The sequence below is a fragment of the Vidua chalybeata genome, chromosome 25, assembly GCF_026979565.1.
Source record: "Vidua chalybeata isolate OUT-0048 chromosome 25, bVidCha1 merged haplotype, whole genome shotgun sequence".
Classification (NCBI taxonomy): Eukaryota; Metazoa; Chordata; class Aves; order Passeriformes; family Viduidae; genus Vidua; species Vidua chalybeata.
Genome location: NC_071554.1, coordinates 2,953,504 through 2,977,022, shown reverse-complemented (window position 1 = coordinate 2,977,022; position 23,519 = coordinate 2,953,504). Strand labels below are relative to the sequence as shown.

The following is a 23,519-nucleotide window of genomic DNA, read 5'->3' as shown; positions in this document are numbered from 1 at the left end:
AGGGCATGACCCCAGGCCCCTGTCCCCGTGGAGTTTGGGGTACTCCCGTGCTCCCCTGTGCTCTCCGTGTCCCCACAGATGCAGCTGGCAGCAGGACGTGAGGCTGAGCCGGGGGGGCGGCTGCTGACCCCCCTGGCCCTGCTGCTGGCGGCCGCCGGGTTCTGCCTGTCCCTCTACAGCGCCCGGAGAATGGCTGACCCCGCCAAGGCGTCCCCGGAGCCGTGAGGAGCGGGCTGGGGGCCATGGGGACCATCCCCGGGGGTCCCCCTCCACCCGCCGTCTCCCCCGAGCGGAGCCGCAGCTGCGGCCACTCTGCAGCTGACCTGCGCCACATGCAGCCCTTCCCACCGCCGTGGGGATGGGGGACACGCCTGTCCCCGCCTGTCCCCGCCTGTCCCCGCCTGTCCCCGCCTGGGGCAGCGGGGATGGAGAACGGAGAAGCCGATTCCAGCTCTGGAGCTGCCGGCTGAGCCCGGCCCGAGCCACGGGGGGACATCAGGATCCAGCCACCAGAGCAGAGGCTGGACAGACAGACAGAGGGACGGCAGAGCTGGGAGCTGCATCCATCCCCATCTGCCCTGCGGAAGCAGAGGGGCCTGGGGAGCCCAGCTGGTGGCCACAGACCCCTCCCCCCCCCGTCCCCATGGGAACATGCTGTGGCCGCGGCCCCACAGGAACGAGGCCAGTGCCGTTAGGTAACGGGCAGGGGGGGACACAGGGCAGTGACGTGACCCTGGGCAGGCACATCCCGTGTCCCTGGGCCGGCACATCCCGCTGGGATCGCGGTTGCAGCCTTCCCAGCCCCCGCAGAGCTGCGGCTCTCCCCCCCTTCCCGGGGCCGGGGGGGACAAATCCGGGCAGGCTGCGTGGAAATAAACCCTTCCCTACCCAGCACAGATGTGTCACTGCTCTGTCTGCCGTGCCCAGCACATTCCCAGGGCCCAGCTTAGCAGGAATGGGGACACCACTCTGCAGGAATTCAGTGGCATTGTCACTCAGTGTCCACTCAGGGGCACCAGGCAGGGAGGCCGATCACCGTGCAGCCCCAGCCCTCCAGGAGCATGAAATCACTTGCAGTAGTTGAGTTTTTGGGAACAGCAGCCTCAAAGTGTCCTTGCCAAGGGGACACCAGCACTGCCCTCTCAAGGCCCAAGCCAGCTGCTCGCTGCAAACCCAAGTGCTCGGTGAAGAGGTTGCTCAAGCTCACATTCCCCACAAAAAGCTGCCTGGGAACTCCCTGCCAGGAGGGCAGAGGGCCTTTTACCACCCTGCCAGGCAAGAGCTCCAGGACAAGGCTCCTGGCACGGACACCTTTGGGTAACAGGGAAGAGAACAACACTGAGGTGTCCCCTCACCCGTTGGGGGGACTGTCACCCTCATACTCAACGCTGCCACACTGTCAGTTGACATATTTTAATGGGTGCACCACTGGAATAACCTCTGACCCAAGGACAGAGCAGAAACTGCTCCAAAAGCAGGCAGACAAGTGTGCAGTCCCACCAGCACTCGGAGAACAAGCAACGTGTCCCTTTCTGGAGAAGAAGGACACTCGGGGAGGGCACCCAGGCTCTTGCTGGCTCCTTCTCCTCGTTAGTGTCCTGGCCAGGGGGGCTGTGGGAGGAGCAGGGTGGATTTGGCTGGCAGTGCTGGATCACGCTTTTCTCACAAAGCTGAGGACAAAGATGTTCTTACAGAGCCACTCAGCCTCTCAGTCCCCCGTCCCTGCGCTCAGCCGGACGTCTCCATCTCAGTGACCTCCTCCAAGGGCTGGGTCTGCACCTCCACCTTCTTTGGGGGGACGTAGGAGCCCATCCCAGCGGCACGTTCAGCCTCCTCCTGCGTGTATGGAGCCTCACGCAGCTGCTTCAGCCTGGGGGCACACAGGGGATGAAGCTTCCACCTGCACCTCCGAGCAGAACCTGCCCAGAACTGCCCCTGCCACCCCCTCACCCCGGGGAATTTGGGGTCTGCTCCCTCCTTACCTCTTCTTGTGCACCTTGGATCTGAAGTGCTCCTTCATGCTGTTCAGGTCCACGAAGTAGCGCCTGGGGTAGGAAAGGATGGGGGTCAGGGGGACCCCGAGACTGAAGGGCGGCTGGGGAGGGTCCTGCCGAGGGGCCAGGGTCCCACCCACCACAACCCTGCACGGGCCTGGGGTCACCCTGAGACCAGGACAAGATACTCCCCCACGGGTTAGAGCCCTCTGGCCAGGAGCCAGAGACTACCCCGAGACCAGAGCAGCCCCCCTCTCAGGGGACAGGGACCCCCGGGACCTGAGCACCCCCTCCAGAGGCCCCTGAGCCCCGGCACCAGGACGAGCCCATCCCAGGAACCTCAGGGACAACTCCCCCACCTCCCCTGGGAACCAGGGACCCCCCGGAGCAGGACAAGCCCATGCCAAGGTTGGAGCCGTCCCCCCGAGCCCCCGGGATGCCCCGCCGCACGCACGCGCAGTGCAGGCAGTAGAACTGGGCGCAGCCCGGCAGGTCGGGGTCGATCTCCTGCCGCAGCAGCCGCGCGGCGTTCTCGGGCTTCAGGTCCGCGTGGATCTCGTCCAGGTCCCGCCGGCGCCGCTTCGTCTTCAGCTGCCGGGCGAGCGAGTGCGCCCGGTGCGCCCCAGTGCGCCGCCCGTTCCTCGGGGACATGGCGGCCGCACGCCGCGCCGCGCCGCACTGCGCAGGCGCGGGGGCTCGGGCCACGCCCACCAACACCGCAGCACGCCCCGCCCACAGACGGCGAGCACTAATGCATGGCCACGCCCATCAGCATAAGCCACGCCCAGACCCCGCCCCCTCCGCCCGGTGTCCCCGGTCCCGGGACGGTCCCGGGACGGTCCCCGCGCCCCTGCGAGCCCCCAGCCCCCGGTGCCACCGTACCCGTGCTCCCCCCGTGTTCACCCGTGTCCCCCGCGCTGCCCCGGTCACCGCTGCCATGAGCGGGGCAGAGCTCCGCGTGTCCCGCCGTGTCCCGGCGCTGATCGTGTTTCCTCCGTGATCAATTATAGATGGGGACACTAGGCGGGGGGAGCGCGGAGCTCCAGCGCCTCCTCCGCACCATGGGGGGGGGTCCCAGCCCTGGGAGTACCAAGTGGGCGAGGGGCACCGGGGGGCTGCGGCGGGGGTCCCGGGATGGGTTTTGGGGGTGACCGGAGGAGCCGCCCCCGCGCTGCCCCCGGCTCAGCCCGGGCTCAGATTCCTTTTGTGCGGTGCAAGTGGCCGCTGAAACTTTAATGAAGCCACCGGATCGCCGGGTCGCCCGTTCGGCCCGCCCCGCTGGCCGCGGCTCCCGCCGGCTGCGGCCCCGCCGAGCCCCTCGCCATGGCCCAGGGCTTCTGGCGGCTCTACAAGGCCAAAGTGCTGCAGACCCTGGGGGGGCCGCGCCCGGACGGGGCCCTGCAGGACGAGGTAGAGTGGGGGGTCCCCAAAACGGGCTGAACGACCTCCCTGCCCTCCCCCCGCCTGCAGCCCTGCCCTCACCGGGGGCTTCGTTGCAGGGAGACCCCCCCGAGCTGATGGAGACGGCCGAGCCCCCCGCGCTGGTGGAGGAGGGAGCCAGCCCCGTGTCCCAGCTGGCCCGGAAGGTGAGGAGGGGGCCGGGGGCAGCGGGGCCGGGGGACACCGGCGGCCGGAGCTCCCCGGTGACCCCGGCGCTGCCCTCGCAGGTGCAGGGGGTGGGTGCCCGCGGCTGGCGGACGCTTTCGTCCCTCTTCACCCGCGAGGACGAGCACCAGCTGCTCAGCCCGGAGCCCTGCCCAGACCAGTAAGTTACGAATCGCTGCGGAGGGGACACCAGAACCCGGATCCAACCCCCGGGAACTGCCGAGCCCCCACATCCCCCACCCCATCCCCCGCATCCCCCACCCCATCCCTTGCACCCGCGTGGCTGCACGGGGGCGAGCCGGCGGGGAGGGGGCCATGGCGGGCTTGGGGGAGAAGGTCCCTGCACCGACACTTCTGTCCCCTCTCTCTCCCCAGCCCTCTGGCCACCGAGCCCTCCGAGATGCCCCACACCGAGAAGGCACCTGGGTTTTGGGATCTCTTTGCTATCAAGTGGCAGCAGGCGTCGGGGCCGGACAAGGGGGGGGGCCCCCCCGAGCCGGACGAGAGCCCGGGGGAGCCGCCGGGTGACGACGGCAGCGACCTGCGGGAGCCGGAGGAAGGGGCCTTCCACTGGGGCTTCCTGGCTGGCAAACTGGCCGAAATCCGGAATAAAAACGCCCCCAAGGGCAATTAGAGGAGGATGCACCGGCCGGACTCGCCAGAAGTTGTTTGCGGCTCCCCATTGCTGGTGGGCAGCGCCCTGCCCGTGCCCGAGGGCTCTGCCCTGGGTTTGGGGGTCACAGCTGCACTAAAGACCCCGAAATTTCCCCTTTTCCCTGAGCTCTGCCTGCTGCTTTCCTTGCCCTTGCTCCCCCAACAGCCCCGCGGCCCCTGAAGCAGCACCACCCCAAGGGTGGGGAGGGGGAGTTGCCCCCAGCCCTTGGGCACCCCCCCACAACCACATACACTGCCAGGCTAGAAAAAAAAACCCAAACAGATTTATTGAGGGCAGCTCTGGCCCCAGCAGCCCCTGTTCTGGGGAGGAGGGGGCTGTGGGGTGGGCACTGCCCACGACAGGGGGCTCGGGCTCTGCCCACCCGCAGCCTGCAGCTGGAGCAGGACTTGGGTGGTCACTGGGGGCTGCGGGCCCGTCCCACCCTCCTGGGCTGGGGACAGGGAGAAGGGAGAAGATGGGGGACAGCAGGGGGACAGCAGCCTGACAGCCCTGAGGCCATGGGGACTCACCCGGGGGTGGCCCTTCCTCACCTGCCTCTCAGGTGCCCCCATCACACTCAGCCTGTGGACCTGGTGGCTCTCCCAGCCCGCAGCATCCTCACGGCACCAGGGCCGTGGATGCCACCAGCCTGTCGGGCACATCCCGCGAGGGCGAGGGGCCCCGTCCGGCCAGCGGGAGTCACGCGGGCGTCCCGGTCCCGGCCAGGCTGTCCCCGCTCACACCGTGGACTCCTTGGCAGCCGCCCAGGCTCTCTGGCAGCCGTAGAGCCACTTGATGACGCGGGCGTTGCGCTCCACCACCGAGACGGCAGAGCCAGGCCGGGCGTCCGGCTCCTCCTCGCCCGGCCCCGCGTCCCCCTGGCTGCCCCCCGAGGCCCGCCCGGGCTCGGACTCGCAGGAGCCGGGCCGGGCCGAGGCGCTGTCCCAGCCCGCCGGCCCGAAGCGCTCCCGGCCCAGCAGCTCCACCAGCGCCCGGTCCAGCCCGCAGTAGTTGAAGAACCGCTCCTGCTCCGACAGCGGCAGCGACACGCGCAGGGCCAGCGGCTCCTTCCCGGGGATACCGGGGGGCTGCTCCGCGGGCACGGGGAAGATGCCACCGCCGTCACCGCCGCTGTCCCCTCCCGGTGTCCGCGCCTCCTCCTTCTCGGCGGGCACCCACAGCATGGGGGTCTCGGGGCTCTGGGGGGCTCTGGGTCCCTCGCCCAGCGGCCTGGCGGGGGGCGAGCTGGGCGGTCTGAGGGGTCCCTGGAAGAGGCGCCGCACCAGCCCAGAGCCCTTGGTGTTCTCCTTGTCACCGCCCAGGCAGTCCCGTTTCTGCCGGTAGATGATGAGCGAGTCGGGTCTCAGCAGGCGCCTGCTGCCGCTGCGGCGCGACACGGGAGACTGGGGGCACGGCAGCTTGCGGGACCCGTCCCGGCTGAGCTCCGAGGCCGGGCACAGCTCGCCACACTGCTGCCGGGCCAGCAGGCGCCGGCCGTGGGGGGACAGCCGGGGCGAGCCCCGCAGCGCCGGCTCCTGCCGCCTGCTGATCACCTGCTCGGACTTGACGTACTTGGCCTTGTCAGCCTCCAGGCGCTCCACGGCGCTGGCTCTGCGGCCCCCGCTGCCCCCCGGACCCTGCGGACACTCGGGGCCCCGGTTCAGCCAGGCCAGGGGCGAGCCGCGGCCGGGGGCCATGAGGCGCAGATTGCTGGAAGCGCAGACAGCGAGAGTGGGGCTGCCCAAGGGCACCATGGCCCCGGAACGGCGCTGCTGATCCCTTTGCGCCCTTCGGAGTGGCCGGGCAGGGCTGATGCGGCCGCTGGGGAGGCTCCTGAAGCTTCGCTCGGCTCCTGGATTCAGCCCTGGAGGAGAGAGGAGAGTCAGGGTCAGCCCCGAGGGTGCAGCGGTGAGGAGGAGGAGGAGGACGATGGGGCTGAAGCACAGCTGAGGGTCCCCTCAATGCCACACGGACAGCGGGCCCTGGCAGCCCAGGCAGGAACAGCCCCTGGGCAGGAAGGGAGAAGCGCCGAGCATCCGCCGGCTTCGCCCGCATCCCAGCAGCGGCTTCCAACAGGAAAAAATACCGGGGCCGGCCGCCGCCTTGTCTTCCCGAGCGGCAGAACAAAGCCGAGCTCAGGAGAGCTGGCCAGCTGCCCCGAGGCTGGGGGTGCCTGGGGGTCCCCGAGCCGTGCCCCACACAGCCAGGCTGGGCTGGGAGGAAGGTTTTCCCTTTCTCCGTGTGCGGAGGGCACCGAACCAGCCCGGGGTGACAGCAGGGACACGGGCAGACCAGAGCAGAGCTCACGGGAGCCCAGGAAGCCTCTGCCACGCAGCTCCACTCGCAGCCCACGGATCCCACACCGCACCCACCCCGGAGTGCACACGGGGAAACTGAGGCACGCGTTGTCTGGCCCTGTGCTCCCAGGCTGGGACCGCCCGTGCCGCAGGGCCCTCACCCTCTCCAGCCCAGCCCCGCGGCCAGGACCTGTGCCAGGCAAGTGGGAGATGCTCTCGCTCACCTGAGCCCACGCAGGGATGCAGGGATGGGATGCAGGGATGGGATGCTCCAGTCTCACGCAGCTCCTGCTCCTCTGGCTGCCGCGGCAAACTGAGCTCAGAGCCGGGAGCAGCCTCATATAGAGGATGAGGAAGAGGAAGAGCCACCCATTAACCCGTGCCAGCCCAGCCCCGCAGCAGGAGCCCGCCCCGTGCCGACCTCGCCAGCGTGACCCCCCTCACAGCCCTGCCCCTGGCCAGCATTAGCCCCTCTCCTCTGCCTGCTCCTCTTTCCCTCTGCTTCCTTACAGAAACCTGGCCGACGTTTCGGGATCTGCAGCAGAAATTTTTGCCTCCGAGCCTCTGTCCCCCTGCACAGGGTCGGTCAGGAAAGGGGCAGGGAAACCGTGTCCAATCCAGCAGCTTCTCCTTCTACACCCACCACCCTCAGGAGCAGGAGCCCACCACAATCCCCCCAGGATCCCACTCAGGCAGGCAGGCAGTAGGAAAAGTCCTTCTGGCACCTACTCCGGTGGCGGTGAAAGGGTCAAAGCCAGCCCCGAGCCGGCCGGCTCCTGCCTCTTCCCCCGGGAAGGGCTGTAAATCGCAGGAAGCCACAATGGGCTGGAGCTGGCCCAGGGCTTATTTTTACCACTGCCCTCTTCCCTTCCCGAGGGCCGAGTGCTCCCACAGGGACAATCCCGGGCCCCTCCATCCCCAGCTCCAGCCCGGGGGCTGCGAACGTGGCACTGGGGCAGAGGGGGAAGAACCTGCTGCCCCCCATGCTGGGCTCCCAGACCCTCGGAGAGGGGCCAGAGAAAGCCCCCAGAACTCCCGAGGGAGCCACCAGCCCCTGCACCCCTCTGGCAGCCGGTTTGGATGGAGAGTTGGGGCACAGCCAGGCTGATCACAGGGACTGAGGAGGCTCCAGTGAGGACAAAGCCCCGGGATGAGGGGGGACCTGTCCCCAAGCACTCTGTCCCCACCCCAGTTCCTTCCTGAGGAGCTGCTGTGGAGCCAGTGCCGGGAACGGGGCCTGGGGCTGTGCCCAGCACCTTCCCGGCCGATGGCAGCGGGGCAGGAAGGGGCTGGGGCCAGCACTCCTGTGCTGACGAAAACGGGGGCTAAAATGGAACCTGGGCAGGATGAGAGGAGCCAGGTCTTGTTTGAGGTCTGCAGGCACTGGAAAAAAAAAACCCAGTGACAGCAAGGAAGGGACAGACCACTGCTCTAACAAACCTGGAGAGGAGCAAAGCAGGCAACACCCGGGCTCGGTGTGCAGGATGCGGCTGCACTGGAGCAAATCTGGTGAGGACAGGGAACAGGATCAGGACAAGTGATGGAGAAACCCTTGGCAGCTCTGGGATCTGCCCCTGGATTCCCTCACGGGAAAGGCAAATGCCACCGCCCAGAGCGCGGCCCACGGGAGCTGGGGAGGAGCCAGAGAGGCTCGGGCTTCCCTCGGGAGAGGGCAGGGGTGGAAAGCTTGTTCGACGAGTTTAGGAATCTCAAGGGTTCAAAGGGGCACGAATAAATCTGAAAGCAGCACCTAATCCGAGGCAGGCAGCCGCGTGTCGGTGCAGGTCGGAACTGGAGCACTCCCAGGGATGTTCCACCCCCAAAAGGCTCCAAACCCGCGGCAGGCGAGGGCTGGGCAGCGCTGGGAGCACAGGGACAGTCCACAGAGACAGGGACAGGAGGAGCTGCTGGGGTGGAGGGGAGCAAGCCCAGGGTCAGGATGGAGGCCTGAACCCACCACTGCTGCAAAGGTTTTTAGGTTTTTAGGTTGCATCTGGTTCCATCCCAAACCTGAGAGTAAAGGAGCCTCTGGAACGGACAAGAACAGCCTGGGCTGGGCTCCTCTTCCAACAACGGTGGTCACTTGACACTTCCCTGCTCCTAAAAATGGGATTTCACATTCCCACCAAACCCTTCCAGAGCTCCTGAACAGCACCTGCAGCAGCTCAGGCTGGTATTCCCACCTGCCCCGTGTCCCTCAGAGGCTCTGGGTGGTTTGTGGCATTCCAGGCACATCCCTGTGTCTTTACTGGGCAGCAGCACAGAAATTACACTTGGCAGGCTGGAAAGGGAAACCGAGCAGCCCCTGGCAGCACCACCCGCTGAAGTTGGTGTTTAAATGTCCAAACTGGCTCTCCCTGGGCCAGCCCTTCCATCCCCAAACCACCAGGAGGGATCCAAACCTCGGAACCACCGATGTCCCAGGGGATGCAAGCAGAGGGAGGGAGTGGAGCAAAGGGAAAAGCCCCACAAGCCCTGGGCTGGTTGTGTCCCCCACAGCCCAAAGGAGGGAAGCAGCTGTTTCCCTGCAGGGAGGGCACCTTTCCCAGGGGTGGGATGGGGCCTGGGGTGCTCCCTCCCCCACAAAGCCCCAGGGAAGCTCTGGTTGAACCAAAACAAACCCAAAACACCAACATGGCGAGTTCCCAGTCCTGGGAACGGGGATGGGCAGGCTGGAGCCTGAACCGCTGAGCTTGGGTTCTCCCAGCCCAGATGGGCTTTAATTAAATCTCATTTCTGCACAGGGCATTTCCCTGCAGATTCCTCACCCTCCTTAAGGGCTAAATATATTTGAAGTACAGTATGTATATAATATATATATATGTGTGTGTGTATATATATATGTATCAGGTTTACTTCATTTTGTGGGGAAGGAATTCAGCTTGTGTCTGTATTTAAAATCACCACTCTTAGAACCCAAAAGTGGGACTTTCTCCTTTACCCCCCCTAAAAGGTCTTTACCCCCCCTAAAAAATGAATCTAAATCCAAACTGCATTGACTCATGCACAAGGCTCCTGCCAGGTGGGCATGTGCCCATCCCAGGTGGGAATCTGCCCCTTCCTGGCACCAGGAATCCACAGTGCAGGCACAGGGGAGAGGGCTGGGCTCAGGTCTGTTGTGTGGGTGTAGGAAATTCCAGGAGAAACTCAATTTACAGCATTTCCAGTCTGCAGATCCCTCTGTCCAGAGCTCTGCTAATTAAAACATGCAAATAAGGGCTGCACTTTCCTGTCATGGATAAGTAATAATGTTTCCTCACCTTCACTCCTAAGGTTTCTCAGGGCATGTGGGAACAGCAGGACGTTGTCCCTGGAGGGCAGCACTGACACTGCACTGACTGAAAGCACTTCCCCATAAAAAGTCCTAAAACTTCATTGAAATTCAAGATTTTATTTCAAAAACAGTCATGAACTTAATAAATTACACAATAATTTTCCTCATTATAAACTCTCCATAAAATATATTTTACAGTTTTTAAAGAAAAACATGGAAAAAAAAATCTTTCCCAAGTGCTGAAAAGTGTCTTGACTTCGTGTCACGCTGGTGAACAACTCCGCAGCTGCTACAACAACTTGATTTATTTTCTCAAAACAAAGACCTCAGACAACAAAAATCAAAGAGAACACAGAGCTCGAAGACTACCAGTGTCACCCAACAGCGAGGATAAGCACCATGAGAGGGATTTCAGGTACCCCCAACCTATAAAGTGGCAATCAGTGCAAAGAAACACTTTGGGAGTCAAAAACCCCAAAAGTTCCCAGTGCCAGTCCCTGATTTCTGCACTGCAGGCAGTGGAGCCCTGCAGAGGGGACCCAGCTGATTCACAGAGCACCTCAGAGGGAGCAGTGTTATTCTGGTTCTGATGTCTGGCTGGGCAATGGAAGGGGATGCTCACCCCTTTAGTTTTAAAAAACTCCCAAGTTTAACAGAATTATAAACCCCCTCCAAATTTTTCTCAGCCAATGGCCCTGCTGAGATGTGAGAACTGGGAGGCAGAGTTGGCACAAGCAAAGTGTGTTTGTCTGAGGATCACTCCCTAGAATGATGAAGTGTAAGGAAATAACAAGAATTATAAATTAAAGGCCAGCTGGGGACAGCCACCAGCTCACACAGCACCAGGTAAGAACCACCTGCGGCCTGTAACGCCTCAGAAGCTGGGTGGAATCGGAATCCTTTTGGAAAACCAAAAAATAACATTTTGTTTACTTGCACTCGAAGAATAAACACTGAGTGCCCAGAACTGCCGTCCCAGCACTAAGAGGGAACAGTATTCAAAAATGCAAATTGTACAAGGAAATACTTACAGCCATTTCCAGGTAAGATTTGGGTGGGGGAAAAAATTGAACTGAATTTTGTAAAGAAAACTAGCTTTTCCTGCTGCTTTAAAGGCCATTTTAAGACTCTGCTTTTTTCCAAAAGGTCAAACTGGATAGGAGAGGTCAGTCCTGCAGCCAAAAGAACAAAGTGTTGTGCTGGGACAAAGGGCTGCTGTCAGACCTGCAGTGTCAGGTGGCCTCAGTGAAACCTGTCCCAGCCTCAATCTGCTCTGTGCAGCCAAAGCTGGGGATAAGCAGCTTCCAACTGCTCCAAACCCCCCTCCTCCATCTGTGCTTATAAATAAAGATCACTTCTTTAAAAGGAGGAAAATGAAAAACAAAACAAAACAAAACAACACAAGCTGCCACCTTTCACATACCTGTCACTGAGCTTTCTGCAGCTCTGACACCAGGTGTGGGCCAGGGGACAGAGCCACCCCTGTCCCCTCATCCCCACTGGATTTGGGGCAGTGCCAGAGAGGAAAGGCCATGACTATTGGGATTATTAGCTGGATTCAGTTCAGGAAAACTGTGCTGCCACCATGTTTTGAAGGATTTTAAGAATATGCTGCTGGACTCCCTCATCCATGTTTCCATGAAGTGAGGGCACAGAACTCTGCTGTGATAAATTCTCAAGGTGCTATGGGATTATGGACACCAGGGCAGAGAGCATGTTGAGAAAAGGCAGAGTAATTGATCAATAAAACCAAAATCAAAGGATCAATGTCCCAACCCCCCTGCCAGCACCTGACTGTACATTTTTAATTTGACTCCCTCAGTGATGAGCTCATTAAGCTCTAAGTGCCCAGATCAGCCATGTTAGCACTTTGAAAGCAGCTGATCCCCTTGCATTGCTTTTTTGTTTGTTTACAAAGTCAAGTCTTTGAAATTAGATAACAAAAATAAATAATAAAGTCATTCAGGCCTGGGGAAGGAGTTTTTCTCACTCACCTTCTTCACCCAGATTTCTAGCAGACCCCAATCATCCAGACCCACAGCAAATAATTTAAGTGCCACACACTCCCAGTCACTCATATACATAAATATATACACAGATTACATTACAAAGCCTCAAGATTTGCACTGCCAGCATGCAAACCTTTTTTGTTTTTTTCTTTTTTTTTTTCATGAGAGTTCCTAATACTGACATAGGAAACTGGAATGTGTGAGACACTCCATGACAGAGTGCTGGAAATCAAGTAGTGTTGGCTCTTGCAACATCCCCCTGCCAGTGCACCCCAAGGAACACCCTCAGTCCCACTCTGGGATTTCACACCGCGGCCAACTCAGCATTCCTGCCGGGAATCTCCAGTCGGGAATCTCCAGGTAGGTGCGAAGTACCCCCTGCAGGTGAACCGAGGCTCTGCCTGCCAGGCTCAGCCCCTCACGTGTCCCAGCTGCTGTCCTTGAAGGCGATGTTGACCAGTCTCAGCTCCAGCTCGAAGGCATCGGGCCGGTCCTGCGGGTTGGCCGCCAGCATCTCCTTGATCAGCTGCTTCATGCGGGCGTTCATGGACTTCTTCTTCACAGGGATGAGCAGCTCCATCTTGGGGTTCTCCAGCAGCGCCTCGCCCACGGGCACGATGGCCGTGCCCTGCTTCACGTAGCTGCCCAGCAGCTCTTTCTTGGTCTCGGTGTCGATGAAGGTGATCCTCTCCAGCATGGCCCAGATGATGATGCCCAGGGCGAAGATGTCAGCCTTGGCCGTGTAGTGTCCCTCCCACACCTCGGGGGCCATGTAGAAGTCGGTGCCGCAGGCGGTGGACAGGAAACACTTGTTGACGTTGACCGGCTCCTCGGGGTTCTGCCCCGAGGCCGAGCACACCTTGCTCAGCCCAAAATCCGCCACCTTCAGCGTGGGCTCGGGGTCGGCAGCATCCGCCCGGCTCTGCGAGATGAGGATGTTGTCAGGCTTGAGGTCCCGATGGATGATCTGGTTTTTGTGCAGGAAGGCCAGGGCACTGCTGAGCTGCAGCATGAAGCTGGTGTTGGTCTTGCGGTTGGGCTTGCGGGACAGCAGGTACTCGTTCATGTCTCCCCCATCACAGAAATCCATCACAAACCACAGGTAATAAGCACTTTTGGGGTCAAAGGCTATTTCTCCTTTTAATGAGGTTTCTACAAGCTGCAATGAGGAAAAGAGATGTCCTAACTCCCTGATGATCGTGAGAAAGAAAGGATAGGATGGAAAAATACATGAAATCAGGATCTTCACAGAGAGGGGAAATTTGGGTTAGTTACACAGAAGGAATTCTTCCCTATGGGGCTGGTGAGGGCTGGGTACAGGCTGCCCAGAGAAGCTGTGCCTGCCCCTGGATCCCTGGAAGTGTCCAAGGCCAGGCTGGAGCAGCCTGGGAGAGTGGAAGGTGTCCCTGCCCATGGGAATGAGATGGGGCCTTAGATCCCTTCCAACCCAGACCACTCTAGCACTGTTTGACCCTCCTCTCAACAATCCAGAGAGCAAGGTATTGCAACGGGGGAAAGAAAACATTATGCAAATGTTTTTATGTAAAAGAGAGAAAAAAAAAATCACAATATATTTGCCAGCCTCCTTATCTTCACTCGTGTGGAGTGTATCAAGCTCAGGCTCCTGCCCAGAAGCAGAGCTCGACCCTGATAACAGTTTTTAAAGATACCCAGTGGCCATTGCCCTCCCATCTGTCCCAGCTGGACAGTGTCCCACCCTGACAAAGCCTGTCCCACCCACTTTGCCAACAGCTTTTCGGGATAAACAAAGTCTCACAAGTAACTCCACACAGCTGTATTTATCCAGGAGAAATTTTTAAAGGCTGGTCTCCATTCCTGACACATCCATGAATTCCAGCAAGTTAACACAGGATCCCTGAACTCAGGAGAGCACTGATCTGCAGGCACAGCTGAGCACAGAACAACCTTCCCACCATCGTTATCCACATAGTCTTTTCAGGAACACAACTTGAACAGCCAGTTCTTTCAGCTGCTCCACACAGAAAGCAAAGTAAAACCTGCAATCACTTCTACTAATCCTGTTTACAGAACTGCATTTGCCTCTTCAGCTCCTCTGAGGTGGCTCTGGAAGGAAAGTCCTGCAACTATTTCTGTTAGTAGTAAACTAATGGATACTAAATCTAAGTGGCTTTCAAAAATGAAGGGGTGTGTTAATATCTAGAGAGGCATTTTGAAATGCTTTTAATAAGTGACCTTTTCAAGAGAAAAAATGGTAATAATTTACAGCTATCTTCTTTAAACAGTAAATCTATTTTAGAGCTAAAAAATGCCTTATTTAGGTTTTGCAGTCAGGAACTGTGAGATTAAGGTATCTCAGGAGAGCAGGGAGTCTCCCCTGCCAAGAGGGCACCAACATAGAGTCACAGGAGCTGCACTTGTAGATGTTGTGAGAGGTAAGACAACAAAATCCACCCCCCACATCTGTGACAGTGGCAAAGCACCAGCAGACAAGGCTGACTCAGGACTCAAACTCTACAGATTTGGTACAGCTGGCACTGAGAATCTGCCCAGAGCCCTTCAGGAGAGGGTGAGAGCCCTTCCGCAGCCTCCTCACATGCAGCAGCAGCTCAGCTCTGCATCATCACCTGGGAGAGGAGAGGAGAGGCTGTGCCAAGGGGCTCTGACTGCCCTTGCTTAGCCCAGGCTGCTCCAAAGCGACCCTGGCAGTCAGCTCAGCTCTGCCCTTTGCTCTTCCCCCTGGAACAGCACAACAATCCGTGCTGTTTGCACCTGGCAGGGGCCAGGTCCCTGTGCCAGCTGCTCCCCAGCACCGCCATCCCAGCCAGAGATGGGGTCAGCTGGAAGCTCTTCTCCCCACCTTGCAGCTCCACCCGCGGCTTTTGAAGCTCCTCCCTGCACATCTGCCCTCCAGCTGGAAGCAGTCCCTGGCAGCTCCACTGAAACCAGGAAGGTAAAGCTCTGACTTCTGCCCCATGAGCTGGCCAGTGTTATTTTAGCTTAATCCTTCCCTGAAAATGAGTCAGGAACAGCTCCAAAGTCATGGGGAGTTGGCAAAGCCAAGGATCCTGGTTCTCAGACAGCAGCCAGCATCTGCAGGGCTGCTCACTCACAAAGGGGCCAGCCAGACAGCAGGGGTGGCAGTGAAAGCTGAAGTAAGAGCGGCTGACTAGGGATAACACAGCAAACACCGAGCAGGCTGCTCACTTTTTAAACCAGAAACACTCATTTCTGCCCGAGGGTGGTTTGCACTTAGGGCTGCTTCTTGACAAGGGAATTAATTAGATTGACTTTCAATGTCTTTCCAGAGCTACTTATTCTTCAAACACACACATCTTCAAACTTAAAGGGCACTTTCACAGTGATATGTATCCCCTAATTTATACTCTTTGAAGAGATTAATAGTTATTTATTAAAAAATAAAAAGAGCTCATTATGTGCTACCAATGGATCCTTGTTTCTGAAAGAATTTTAAGTGCTGGCTTCCTATAAATCAAGACACTGATTTCCTCTTCAAAGGACACTCAGGATGGAATTCCTCCAAGCTCTGTCCCAGGACAGGAGTATTCTTTAACCTGCAGCTGCCAAGAACTCCATGGCCTGCACCTCCCCTGGGCTTCCTCAAATTATCAGAGCAGATTTGCATTAAATACAAATTCTGGAGTCTTTTAGAACAGCACAGCTTCAAACCCAAGATCGAGGTGATTGTTCTGGTATTTTTTTTTAAAGATCTCTATTAAATTCGGGTGTCAGCAATGCAGACAATGCCCTGGCCTAGCTGAGCGCAGCTCCAAGCCCTTGGCTGCCCCACCTCCTTCCCCGATTCCTTCCACCCCGCTCCCTCAGCCTCGTGTACCTGTAAATACAGGGAGGAGCTGGAGCCATGGGACATCTTCTGCACCATGCCATCTTTCTGCAAGATGCACTCCTCCAGGTGAATGACGTTGGGGTGCTGGCTCTTGATACTGCTAAGGGCCCAGAACTCGCGCAGAGCCAGTTCCACGTTCTCGGGAGCGTGGCACCGGATCTTTTTCACAGCCACGCGGGCACAGGTCCTCCTGACGACCGCTTCGTACACCACACCATAACTGCCACGACCAACCTCCCGAATTAGATCGTACTTAGGCTGGCTACTCACCATCTTCAAGAGCAAAGGTTCTGGGGAAGGGGGAGAAACCCACAGAACTAAAACTTAGGCAACAGGAACCGGGCTGTATTTCCCCCACTAGGGGCTGGCCTGCCCAGACCCCACCATTAACGGGGGTTTCAGTGCTAAAACATTCCAGAAGCTCCTCCATAAACCTGCACCTGTTGCCACGGACCAGGTGAAAGCGAAATTACATCTTTTTGTTAAGATTTCCGACACAGCCCGGCGTGTTCAAGGTGGCAACAATTCAAAACTAGACTGGTCTGGTGCCAAGACAGGGCTATCGAGAGCGCTCCTGCTCCTCTCCCTCAGTGTCTTCCGTGAGCGTCTGCAGGAATAACAGGAGGCTGTCATGCTCCCCATCCAGCCTGGAGAGCACAGGAGGTCCCAGCTGAAGCCCCTGGTTGGGCAGTAATGGATTTTAATTGACTGCCTTTTTGTGGAGGTGGCTGCGGGAGCAAATGTTTCTGTTATAATTGAGTTGTTTACTCAGAGAAGAGAAAGCTTCAATCGCTCCCAATTTGTCTTTTTGAGGTGACTGATTTTTCACCAAGCCTCCCCCGCATGAGGAATCTACAGCTATGAAAGGTTAAAAAGGATAACTGATTGCAGAAATTTGCACCCAACATCTAACTTTCACTTTTGCTCAACAGAGCAAGGACAAAAGTTAAGTTACTGCTCTGAAAGTAAAACAAGAAAGACACACACACACAAAAAGAAGGAAAAAAAAAAAAAAACACCAAACCCTGCTGCAGATTTATGACCCTCGCTGTACACTGCCCTACAAGATTACAAACCAAACACCAGCACCACCTTCACACAACCAAACCAAAACGGGACACCGACTAGAGACAGCAATAATTAAAATAAAAAAATAAGAGCTGGACTAGCCAAGGATCACTGGTCAAACAGAACAAAACGCAAAACCAAAAGTAAATATATAAATAAAATCACACTGGTGGATCAGAACTACAATAGCTTTAAGACAGCCAGTGATAAAGGTAATTCTCTTTATGTCAGGCAATAAGGACCACATTGAAACGGCCTGTTATTAGTAGGAAGATTTCAAGTATTTCCACTGCTTTAGGCAATTTTTTAAGAAAAAAAAAAAAAAAAAAAAAAAAAAGAGAGAGAAAAAAGGTATCATCAGTCTCAGGCAGTGCTACAGAGATATTTTAACCTTTCAGCAAAGCTGTGCGAGGGACATTTGCAGTAAGGATTTGAACCAAGATGTGCCGTGTGTGAGGAACGCGTTACCAGGAGAATCCACTCATGGGACGGGCCGAGGCTGCACCTGTAGCAGGGCTGCAGCTTCAGATTAGAGCCGGGATATCGAGATCCGATGGGCCAACAAGGGCAGGAGCTGTAATTTCAGTTTCCCAGCGGAAATTCAATTTTCCTGGGGGGAAAACACCGCGTCGCGCTCCTCACACACGGGCACAGCGGGTTCCGAGCGGGCACACGACGTCTCCCGTTTCGGGAGCTGTCACAGCGCCGAGCCCGGGGCTGCCCCCGGCCCCGTTCCGGCCGCGGTGCCGCGGGGCCCCGGGGCCGGCCGAGCGGACACCGGGCCCGGGCAGCGCCGCCCGCCGCGTTAACGGCGGCGCTTAGAGAATAATATAAATACATAGATAATGTAGATAACATGGATGCACCCCTCCTACTCGGCGCGGCCGCACCGGGCCCCCACCTGCGGCCGTGAAGGAAAGCACCGGCACACCGCTCGCCCCAGAGCGGGGGATGACGCCGGCCCGACGGGCCCTGCCCGCCGCAGTGGGTACCGGGCACCCCCCCCGCCCAACCTGCAGCGCGGATCCCGCCCGCTGCCAGCCCCCCGGTGAAGGAGAGGACGTGGGGCCGGCCCCGGGCCGAGGCGGGCCGGGAGAAGCCGCGTTACCTCAGCGCCGCCGCCGCCGCCGCCCGGCCGCCATCTTAGGGCTGCGCTCCGCCCGCCCGCCTCCCTCAGCGCGACCACGCCCACCCCGTGACCACGCCTACTCCGGGAACGCTGCCCTGTGATTGGTCAGATGAGGGGGCGGGGCGGGGTGAGCGCTGTGGGCGTTTAATGACATTAATTAATCAATTAATTACTTAAATTTCTGTTTGTTAATTGGGATGGAATTGTTGCCTGTGAGGGCGGGCAGGCCCTGGCACAGAGTGCCCAGAGCAGCTGTGGCTGCCCCTGGATCCCTGTAGCAGTGTCCAAGGCCAGGCTGGAGCAGCCTGGGACAGTGGAAGGTGTCCCTGCCATAGCAGGGGTGGCACCGTGTGGGCTTTAATGTCCTTCCAAAACAAACAATTCCGCGACTCTACGATTTATTTCTTGGCGTCCAGAAAAAAATCAGTACAGCCCCTCTCGCCTTTGGTTGTGCCCTGACTTGTTGTGACAGTGACACAAGAGCTGTTGCCCCTCTCTGTCCCCTGTTCTGCGCCATGGCCCCCTTTCCTCCTCAGGCTGCAGGGCTGGAAGTGCCCCCCATGCCCAGGAGCTGGGGGCGCAGGGCTCCTCAACCATTGCAAAGCCACCAGAGGGACATTCTGGGAGAAGCCAGGGCCACCTACTGCTCAGAGCCCTGTTAAGACCAAGCAGAGGGAGATTCGTTCCTGTAGTGGGCTCTCCGGGGTTAATTGGGAAGGTTCCCGGGGGTGATTAGTGCCCTGGGTCCTGCCTAAGCTGTCCCAAGCCAATTAGGGGCCAACGAGCCCCTTGTGGGTTCAGAAAGCTGCTTAGGGCATTACAACCCCTCCGTTCCTGGGAATCCCCTTAATCGAGTCCAGAAGCAATTAATTAATCAATGTCACCCAGGGCAGGGCCAGGTCGTGTCTGGGTCCGGGCAGGGTCCGACCCCTGCGCTGCCCTCCCGGGTGCCCAGCCAGCCCCGTTCTGCTGCCAGCGCCTCGCTGGCAGAGCCCCAAGTGCCGGAACGGGAACAGTTTTGCAAGATGTGCCCAGCGGGTCCCGGCGCAGTCACTCGCTCCACACGTGAGCTGGGGCGGAGGGAGCCCGAAACACCTGTGGGGCTGCCCGGGGTGGGGACAAGAGGGGTCAGTGCACCCCGGCACCGTGTGCCCGTGCACCCAGGTGCCCTATGTCACACATCCAGGTACCTGTGCGTTCATTTTTCCATGTACCCGTGCACACCTGTGTGCTCACGGACCCCTGTACCCCATACCTGTGCAGCCAGGTGCCCCCCACACCCCTGTACCATCTCTTGCCCGCAGTCGCTGTGGGCACCACAGCTGCCACCCCTCCCCACCCCGTCCCCCCATCGTGACCCCTCTGTGCCAAGGGTAGGGTTACCCTCTGCAGCTGCAGCTGCCCGTGCTGACAGCTCTCCCTGTGGCCAGCACTGGCCTCTGGCCAGCCAGCTGGGGAATCGTGTCCGGGGCTGTTTTCAGCGAGGGCTGTGCTCACCCTCTGCACCCCCCAAGCCGTTTCTGGGTCAGCTCTTGAACCCCAGCAGCGGAGCCAGCTGGGTCATGGCTGTGCCAGGGCTGTGCCAGGGCTGCGGGGAGCAGCCTGAGCAGCCTGAGCAGCCCCCTCTGGGTCTGGGCTCCTGGAGGAGCCCCCCAGCCTCTGCCTGGGGAGGGGGCACCCCGCTGCATGTGCCAGGCATGGGGGCTGCGCCTCCCCAGAGCTGCCTCTCCCCTCCCAGCACACGGGGAGCCGCTGGCGAGGTGTTGGCAGCCCAGAAGTGGTCATGTTTTGGGTGGGGAAAGGGACAAACTGTACCAGCCACCCCCTGCTGCGGCTGGGCCAGCTCTGCCAGATTTCTGGAACTATCACAATGTCCTAATGACCACGGGGCTGGTGTTTCGCCCTCCTTGCCCCCACTCTGATGTTCTGGGGTCTCGGGACGTGCAGCCACTTGCCCGCGTGGCCCTGTTTACCCCGCAGCTCCGGTTTGGGCACGTCCGCGGCAGGGGCGGGCAGCGCCTCCTGGACAGCCTGTGCCCATCTTGTTTACCGGCCCTTGCCGTGGCTCAGCACCGTGTGACAGGTGCTGTCCCGGGACACCCGACACCGCGTCGCGATCGGGATCCGCGTGACAGAGAGCGACTTATAAATAGCGGGGCGAGGGCTGCCGGCAGCGAGAGCGCTGGGAGGAGAGCCCTGAGGAGCCCATGGATTTCCAAGCCGGTATCCTGCAGGATGGCAGCCCCATGGAGAGCCTGGAGAAGCAGCTCATCTGCCCCATCTGCCTGGAGATGTTCAGCAAGCCCGTGGTGATCCTGCCCTGCCAGCACAACCTCTGCCGCAAGTGCGCCAACGACGTCTTCCAGGTGAGCGGGGCCCCCACGCCCACGCTGGGGGGCAGCGGGGTGTTGTGGGGACACTGATGGACCCCCCCGTGTTCATCTTCCCCTCCCAGGCTGCTAACCCGTACTGGCAGAGCCGGGGCAGCTTGATTTCGGGGGGCCGGTTCCGGTGCCCCTCGTGCCGCCACGAGGTGCTGCTGGACCGCCACGGCGTCTACGGGCTGCAGAGGAACCTGCTGGTGGAGAACATCATCGACATCTACAAGCAGGAGTGCTCCAGGTGGGCACGGCCAGGCAGCGTGGCCATGGGGACATGGGGACATGGGGATGCCCCTCCAAGGCCCCAGCAGCAGCACTGAGACCCCAAGAGATCGCACCTGGGGGTCTTCCTGCTCAGTGATCCCCGGTTCAAATCTTTTCCTGACTCAAGTCTCGACCAAAATCTTCCTCCCCTGACTCAAAACTTCCTCCCCCAACCCAATTCTCCCCTCTGCCCCAGCAGTTTGTGCCTCTGGCTTGTCCCAGGGGGATGGCAGGTCCCTGGGGGGTGGTGGCAGCTGGGCACGTCCTGCTGCCCCCAGCGCTCTTGCTGGAACATTCGGTGGCAGATAAGAGGTGTGGGGAAGGAATCCAGGCTCTGCTGGTGACAGCAGGCACTGGGGCTGATAAGGGCCAGAGGGACGGTTTTGGGGGGAGGGCCCAGTGGATACAAGAATGAAGCTGGGGGGGACACAGAGGGGTCACAGGCTCTCAAGGCAGAGCAGTGGGCCTGGCCAAATTCCCCGAACCACTGTAAATATTGTGTGAGAGCCATGGGGACGGGGACGATGGCACGTGGCAGGTGTCCGTGGCTGCTGGGGGGGCCAGGGGGCCCAGGCCTGTCCCTGTTTCTGAGTGCTGGCTTGTCCCCATGTCCCTCCTTGCTGTGGATGGGAGGATTGAGCTGCAGCCCCCATCTGGGACCCCCGAGGGTTTCTGGGTGTCCCCACCCTGGTCACACGATGGGTGACAATAAATCTGGGCAGCACAGGGCTAAAATTAGGCCCTGGTGCAGCACCTCTGGATCGCAGCCCCCCCTGTCCCCGGTGCCACCCACTGCCATGCCCAGCGCCACGGTGGCTTAAACTGGGACGTGCTGGGGTTTGCAGAGGCACAGAGGCTGGTGGCTCCCAGAGGAGCAGCTGTGGGATTATGCCAGGGTCTGGCCTCTTTCCTGGGGACCTGACTTTGGGGTGACAGTTGGGGGTGTCACCATGGTGGGGGTGACGCTGCAGTGGGGACACCATGGTGGCAGGGGTGTCCCTGTAGCGGGGACATCACCCCGGTGTGGGTGTCACCGTGACGGGGACGTCACCGTGGCCGTGCCACCCTCTCCAGCAGGCCACTGAAGAAGGGGGAGCACCCCATGTGCAAGGAGCACGAGGACGAGCGGATCAACATCTACTGCGTCACCTGCGAGGTCCCCACCTGCTCCATGTGCAAAGTCTTCGGTGCCCACAAGGACTGCGAGGTGGCCCCGCTGCAAACCGTTTTCCAGGGACAGAAGGTGCCGTGGGGGGGACCCGGGGGGGCTGCGGGCCATGTGCTGAGCTGGGACAGTGACAAATAACTCCGGGACTGCCTCACGGGGTATTAATAGCCCCCGGGTGACTTCGCCCAGGAGATAGACTATATTTAGAGCAGCCGTGGCTGGTGAGGGATGTGAGGGAGCAGAGCTGGGGACGAGCATTGCCCAGCCCGTCCCCAGCCTGCTATGGGAGAAGTTCCTGTCTCCACAGGAGTTAAAACTTCTTCTCTCTGTCGCTCACCAGACTGAGCTGAACAACTGCATCTCCATGCTCGTGGCGGGGAATGACCGGATCCAGACCATAATTTCCCAGCTGGAGCACTCCTGCCAGAGCACCGAGGTGAGGAAAGGAGGAAAGGAGCCCCGCAAAAACCCGGGGGTGAAACCTTAGCCGGGCATGGCCGGCAGTGGGGTGGAGCCCACGGAGAAGGGAAGCCTTGGGATGTTGCAGGTGCTGGAGGGACGCAGAGGTGGCATCCCTTGTCCCTTGTCCCCGCAGGAGAACAGCGAGGCGGCCAAGCGGGAGCTCTGCGCTCGCTTTGACGCGCTGGCAGCGCTGCTGGAGGAGAAGAAGGCAGAGCTGCTGCAGCGCATCTCCCAGGAGCAGGCGGACAAGACCGCCTTCATCCAGAGCCTCATCTGCCAGTACAAGGAGCAGCTGGAGAAGTCGAGCCGGCTGGTGGAGACTGCCATCCAGGCAGCCGAGGAGACCGGGGGGGCCGCCTTCCTCATGGTGAGACCCCCAAACCTGCCCCGTGGGTCCCATTGCTGGGGACCACCTGGTGGCTGCTGTGGCTTCACTCACCTCCTCCTCCTCCCTCTTCTCCTCCTCCTTCTCCTTCTCTCTCTCCGCAGAATGCCAAGCAGCTGATAAAAACGTAAGTGCTGAAACTGGGGAATCTCCACGATCCAGGCCCCACGGGCAGGATTTGGCGAGTGGGGCCTGCCCTGACCCCCTGCCCTGGTGCCCCACGGCCCCCAGCTTGGCGGGGGGACAGGGACACACACACACATCCGTGCTCTCCCTGCCCAGCATCGTGGAGGCCTCCAAGGGTGGTCGCCTGGACAAGATCGAGCAGGGCTATGAGAGCATGGACGCCTTCTCCGTGAGCCTGGAGCACCTCACCGAGGCCGTCCACGCCCTGGACTTCGACCCCGGTAATTCAGCCCCCAGTGCCCCTTTACCGACGCCCACCCAGCTGGTGGCACCCGCTGCTTTTCCTGGCAGCTCCTGGTGACCTTTGGCCGCTTGTTTGCAGCAGAGGAAGATGAGGAATACTTTGATGGGGAGGAAGAAGAGGTGGAAGAGAACGCAGCGCCCGAGAGGACAGTGATGGGTAAGGGGCAGAGCACGGCTGAGCCCATCTCCCCAGGACCCTCCAGCACCCATGGGGGAGCTTTGGGGGGCTTGGGCTCTCCTTGATCACCCCATCCTCTCCCTCGGCAGCTTCCCTGTAGCCACAGCAACGTTGCCGGCGCGGGAGAAACGCCCCCGGGCACAGGATGTCCGGCGACGGATTTGGGACAGCGTGGGGGGGGACACACGGCAGGGACCGGCAGCCTGGCGAGCCGGCGCCTGCTCCAGCACAGGACACTTTTCTATACGGGTGCAAATAGGACAATTCCGCACGTTTTATAATTCCCTTGTTTTGTATATAATTGTCACGGATTTGAAATTTGAGTATTTTGTAAAGAAAACCTCTGCTTTGGGTGGTTATTTTCTTCCTCGCCT

The 23,519-nt window shown here is 59.7% G+C and overlaps 5 protein-coding genes across 12 annotated transcripts; 2 read left to right on the top strand and 3 right to left on the bottom strand.

The window, feature by feature from the left end:
* Positions 1-1,399: 1,399 nt before the first annotated feature.
* ZNF593 (zinc finger protein 593) lies at positions 1,400-2,681 on the bottom strand. Its single transcript, XM_053964645.1, has 3 exons — positions 2,449-2,681; positions 1,983-2,045; positions 1,400-1,870 (listed from the first exon to the last, which is right to left on the bottom strand). The coding sequence occupies exons 1-3, from the start codon at positions 2,643-2,645 to the stop codon at positions 1,729-1,731; spliced, it is 402 nt and encodes a 133-aa protein (XP_053820620.1). The 5' UTR covers positions 2,646-2,681; the 3' UTR covers positions 1,400-1,728.
* Positions 2,682-3,302: 621 nt separating this feature from the next.
* On the top strand, positions 3,303-4,233 carry C25H1orf232 (chromosome 25 C1orf232 homolog). Its single transcript, XM_053964830.1, has 4 exons — positions 3,303-3,404; positions 3,494-3,580; positions 3,662-3,759; positions 3,975-4,233. Exons 1-4 carry the CDS (start codon positions 3,318-3,320, stop codon positions 4,231-4,233), a joined length of 531 nt encoding a protein of 176 aa, XP_053820805.1. The 5' UTR covers positions 3,303-3,317.
* Positions 4,234-4,515: 282 nt separating this feature from the next.
* Positions 4,516-6,844, bottom strand: FAM110D (family with sequence similarity 110 member D). Its single transcript, XM_053964629.1, has 2 exons — positions 6,776-6,844; positions 4,516-6,118 (listed from the first exon to the last, which is right to left on the bottom strand). Exon 2 carries the CDS (start codon positions 6,006-6,008, stop codon positions 4,992-4,994), a length of 1,017 nt encoding a protein of 338 aa, XP_053820604.1. The 5' UTR covers positions 6,009-6,118; positions 6,776-6,844; the 3' UTR covers positions 4,516-4,991.
* A 3,078-nt stretch (positions 6,845-9,922) lies between these two features.
* On the bottom strand, positions 9,923-17,903 carry PDIK1L (PDLIM1 interacting kinase 1 like). Of its 6 annotated transcripts, none has more exons than XM_053964651.1 (3): positions 17,858-17,903; positions 15,670-17,038; positions 9,923-12,993 (listed from the first exon to the last, which is right to left on the bottom strand). In XM_053964651.1, exons 2-3 carry the CDS (start codon positions 15,952-15,954, stop codon positions 12,253-12,255), a joined length of 1,026 nt encoding a protein of 341 aa, XP_053820626.1. In that variant the 5' UTR covers positions 15,955-17,038; positions 17,858-17,903; the 3' UTR covers positions 9,923-12,252. The 6 variants fall into 6 exon arrangements, with proteins under 6 accessions (XP_053820626.1, XP_053820630.1, XP_053820627.1 ...); XM_053964655.1 differs by having other exon boundaries at positions 15,670-16,409; positions 17,858-17,876; XM_053964652.1 differs by having other exon boundaries at positions 15,670-17,041; positions 17,858-17,874.
* Positions 17,904-20,066: 2,163 nt separating this feature from the next.
* Positions 20,067-23,485, top strand: TRIM63 (tripartite motif containing 63). Of its 3 annotated transcripts, none has more exons than XM_053964613.1 (9): positions 20,067-20,244; positions 20,334-20,500; positions 21,601-21,766; positions 22,032-22,127; positions 22,287-22,520; positions 22,643-22,665; positions 22,821-22,945; positions 23,047-23,124; positions 23,235-23,485. In XM_053964613.1, the coding sequence occupies exons 1-9, from the start codon at positions 20,086-20,088 to the stop codon at positions 23,243-23,245; spliced, it is 1,059 nt and encodes a 352-aa protein (XP_053820588.1). In that variant the 5' UTR covers positions 20,067-20,085; the 3' UTR covers positions 23,246-23,485. The 3 variants fall into 3 exon arrangements, with proteins under 3 accessions (XP_053820588.1, XP_053820587.1, XP_053820586.1); XM_053964612.1 differs by having other exon boundaries at positions 21,598-21,766; positions 23,050-23,124; XM_053964611.1 differs by having other exon boundaries at positions 21,598-21,766.
* The last annotated feature ends 34 nt before the right edge of the window (positions 23,486-23,519 follow it).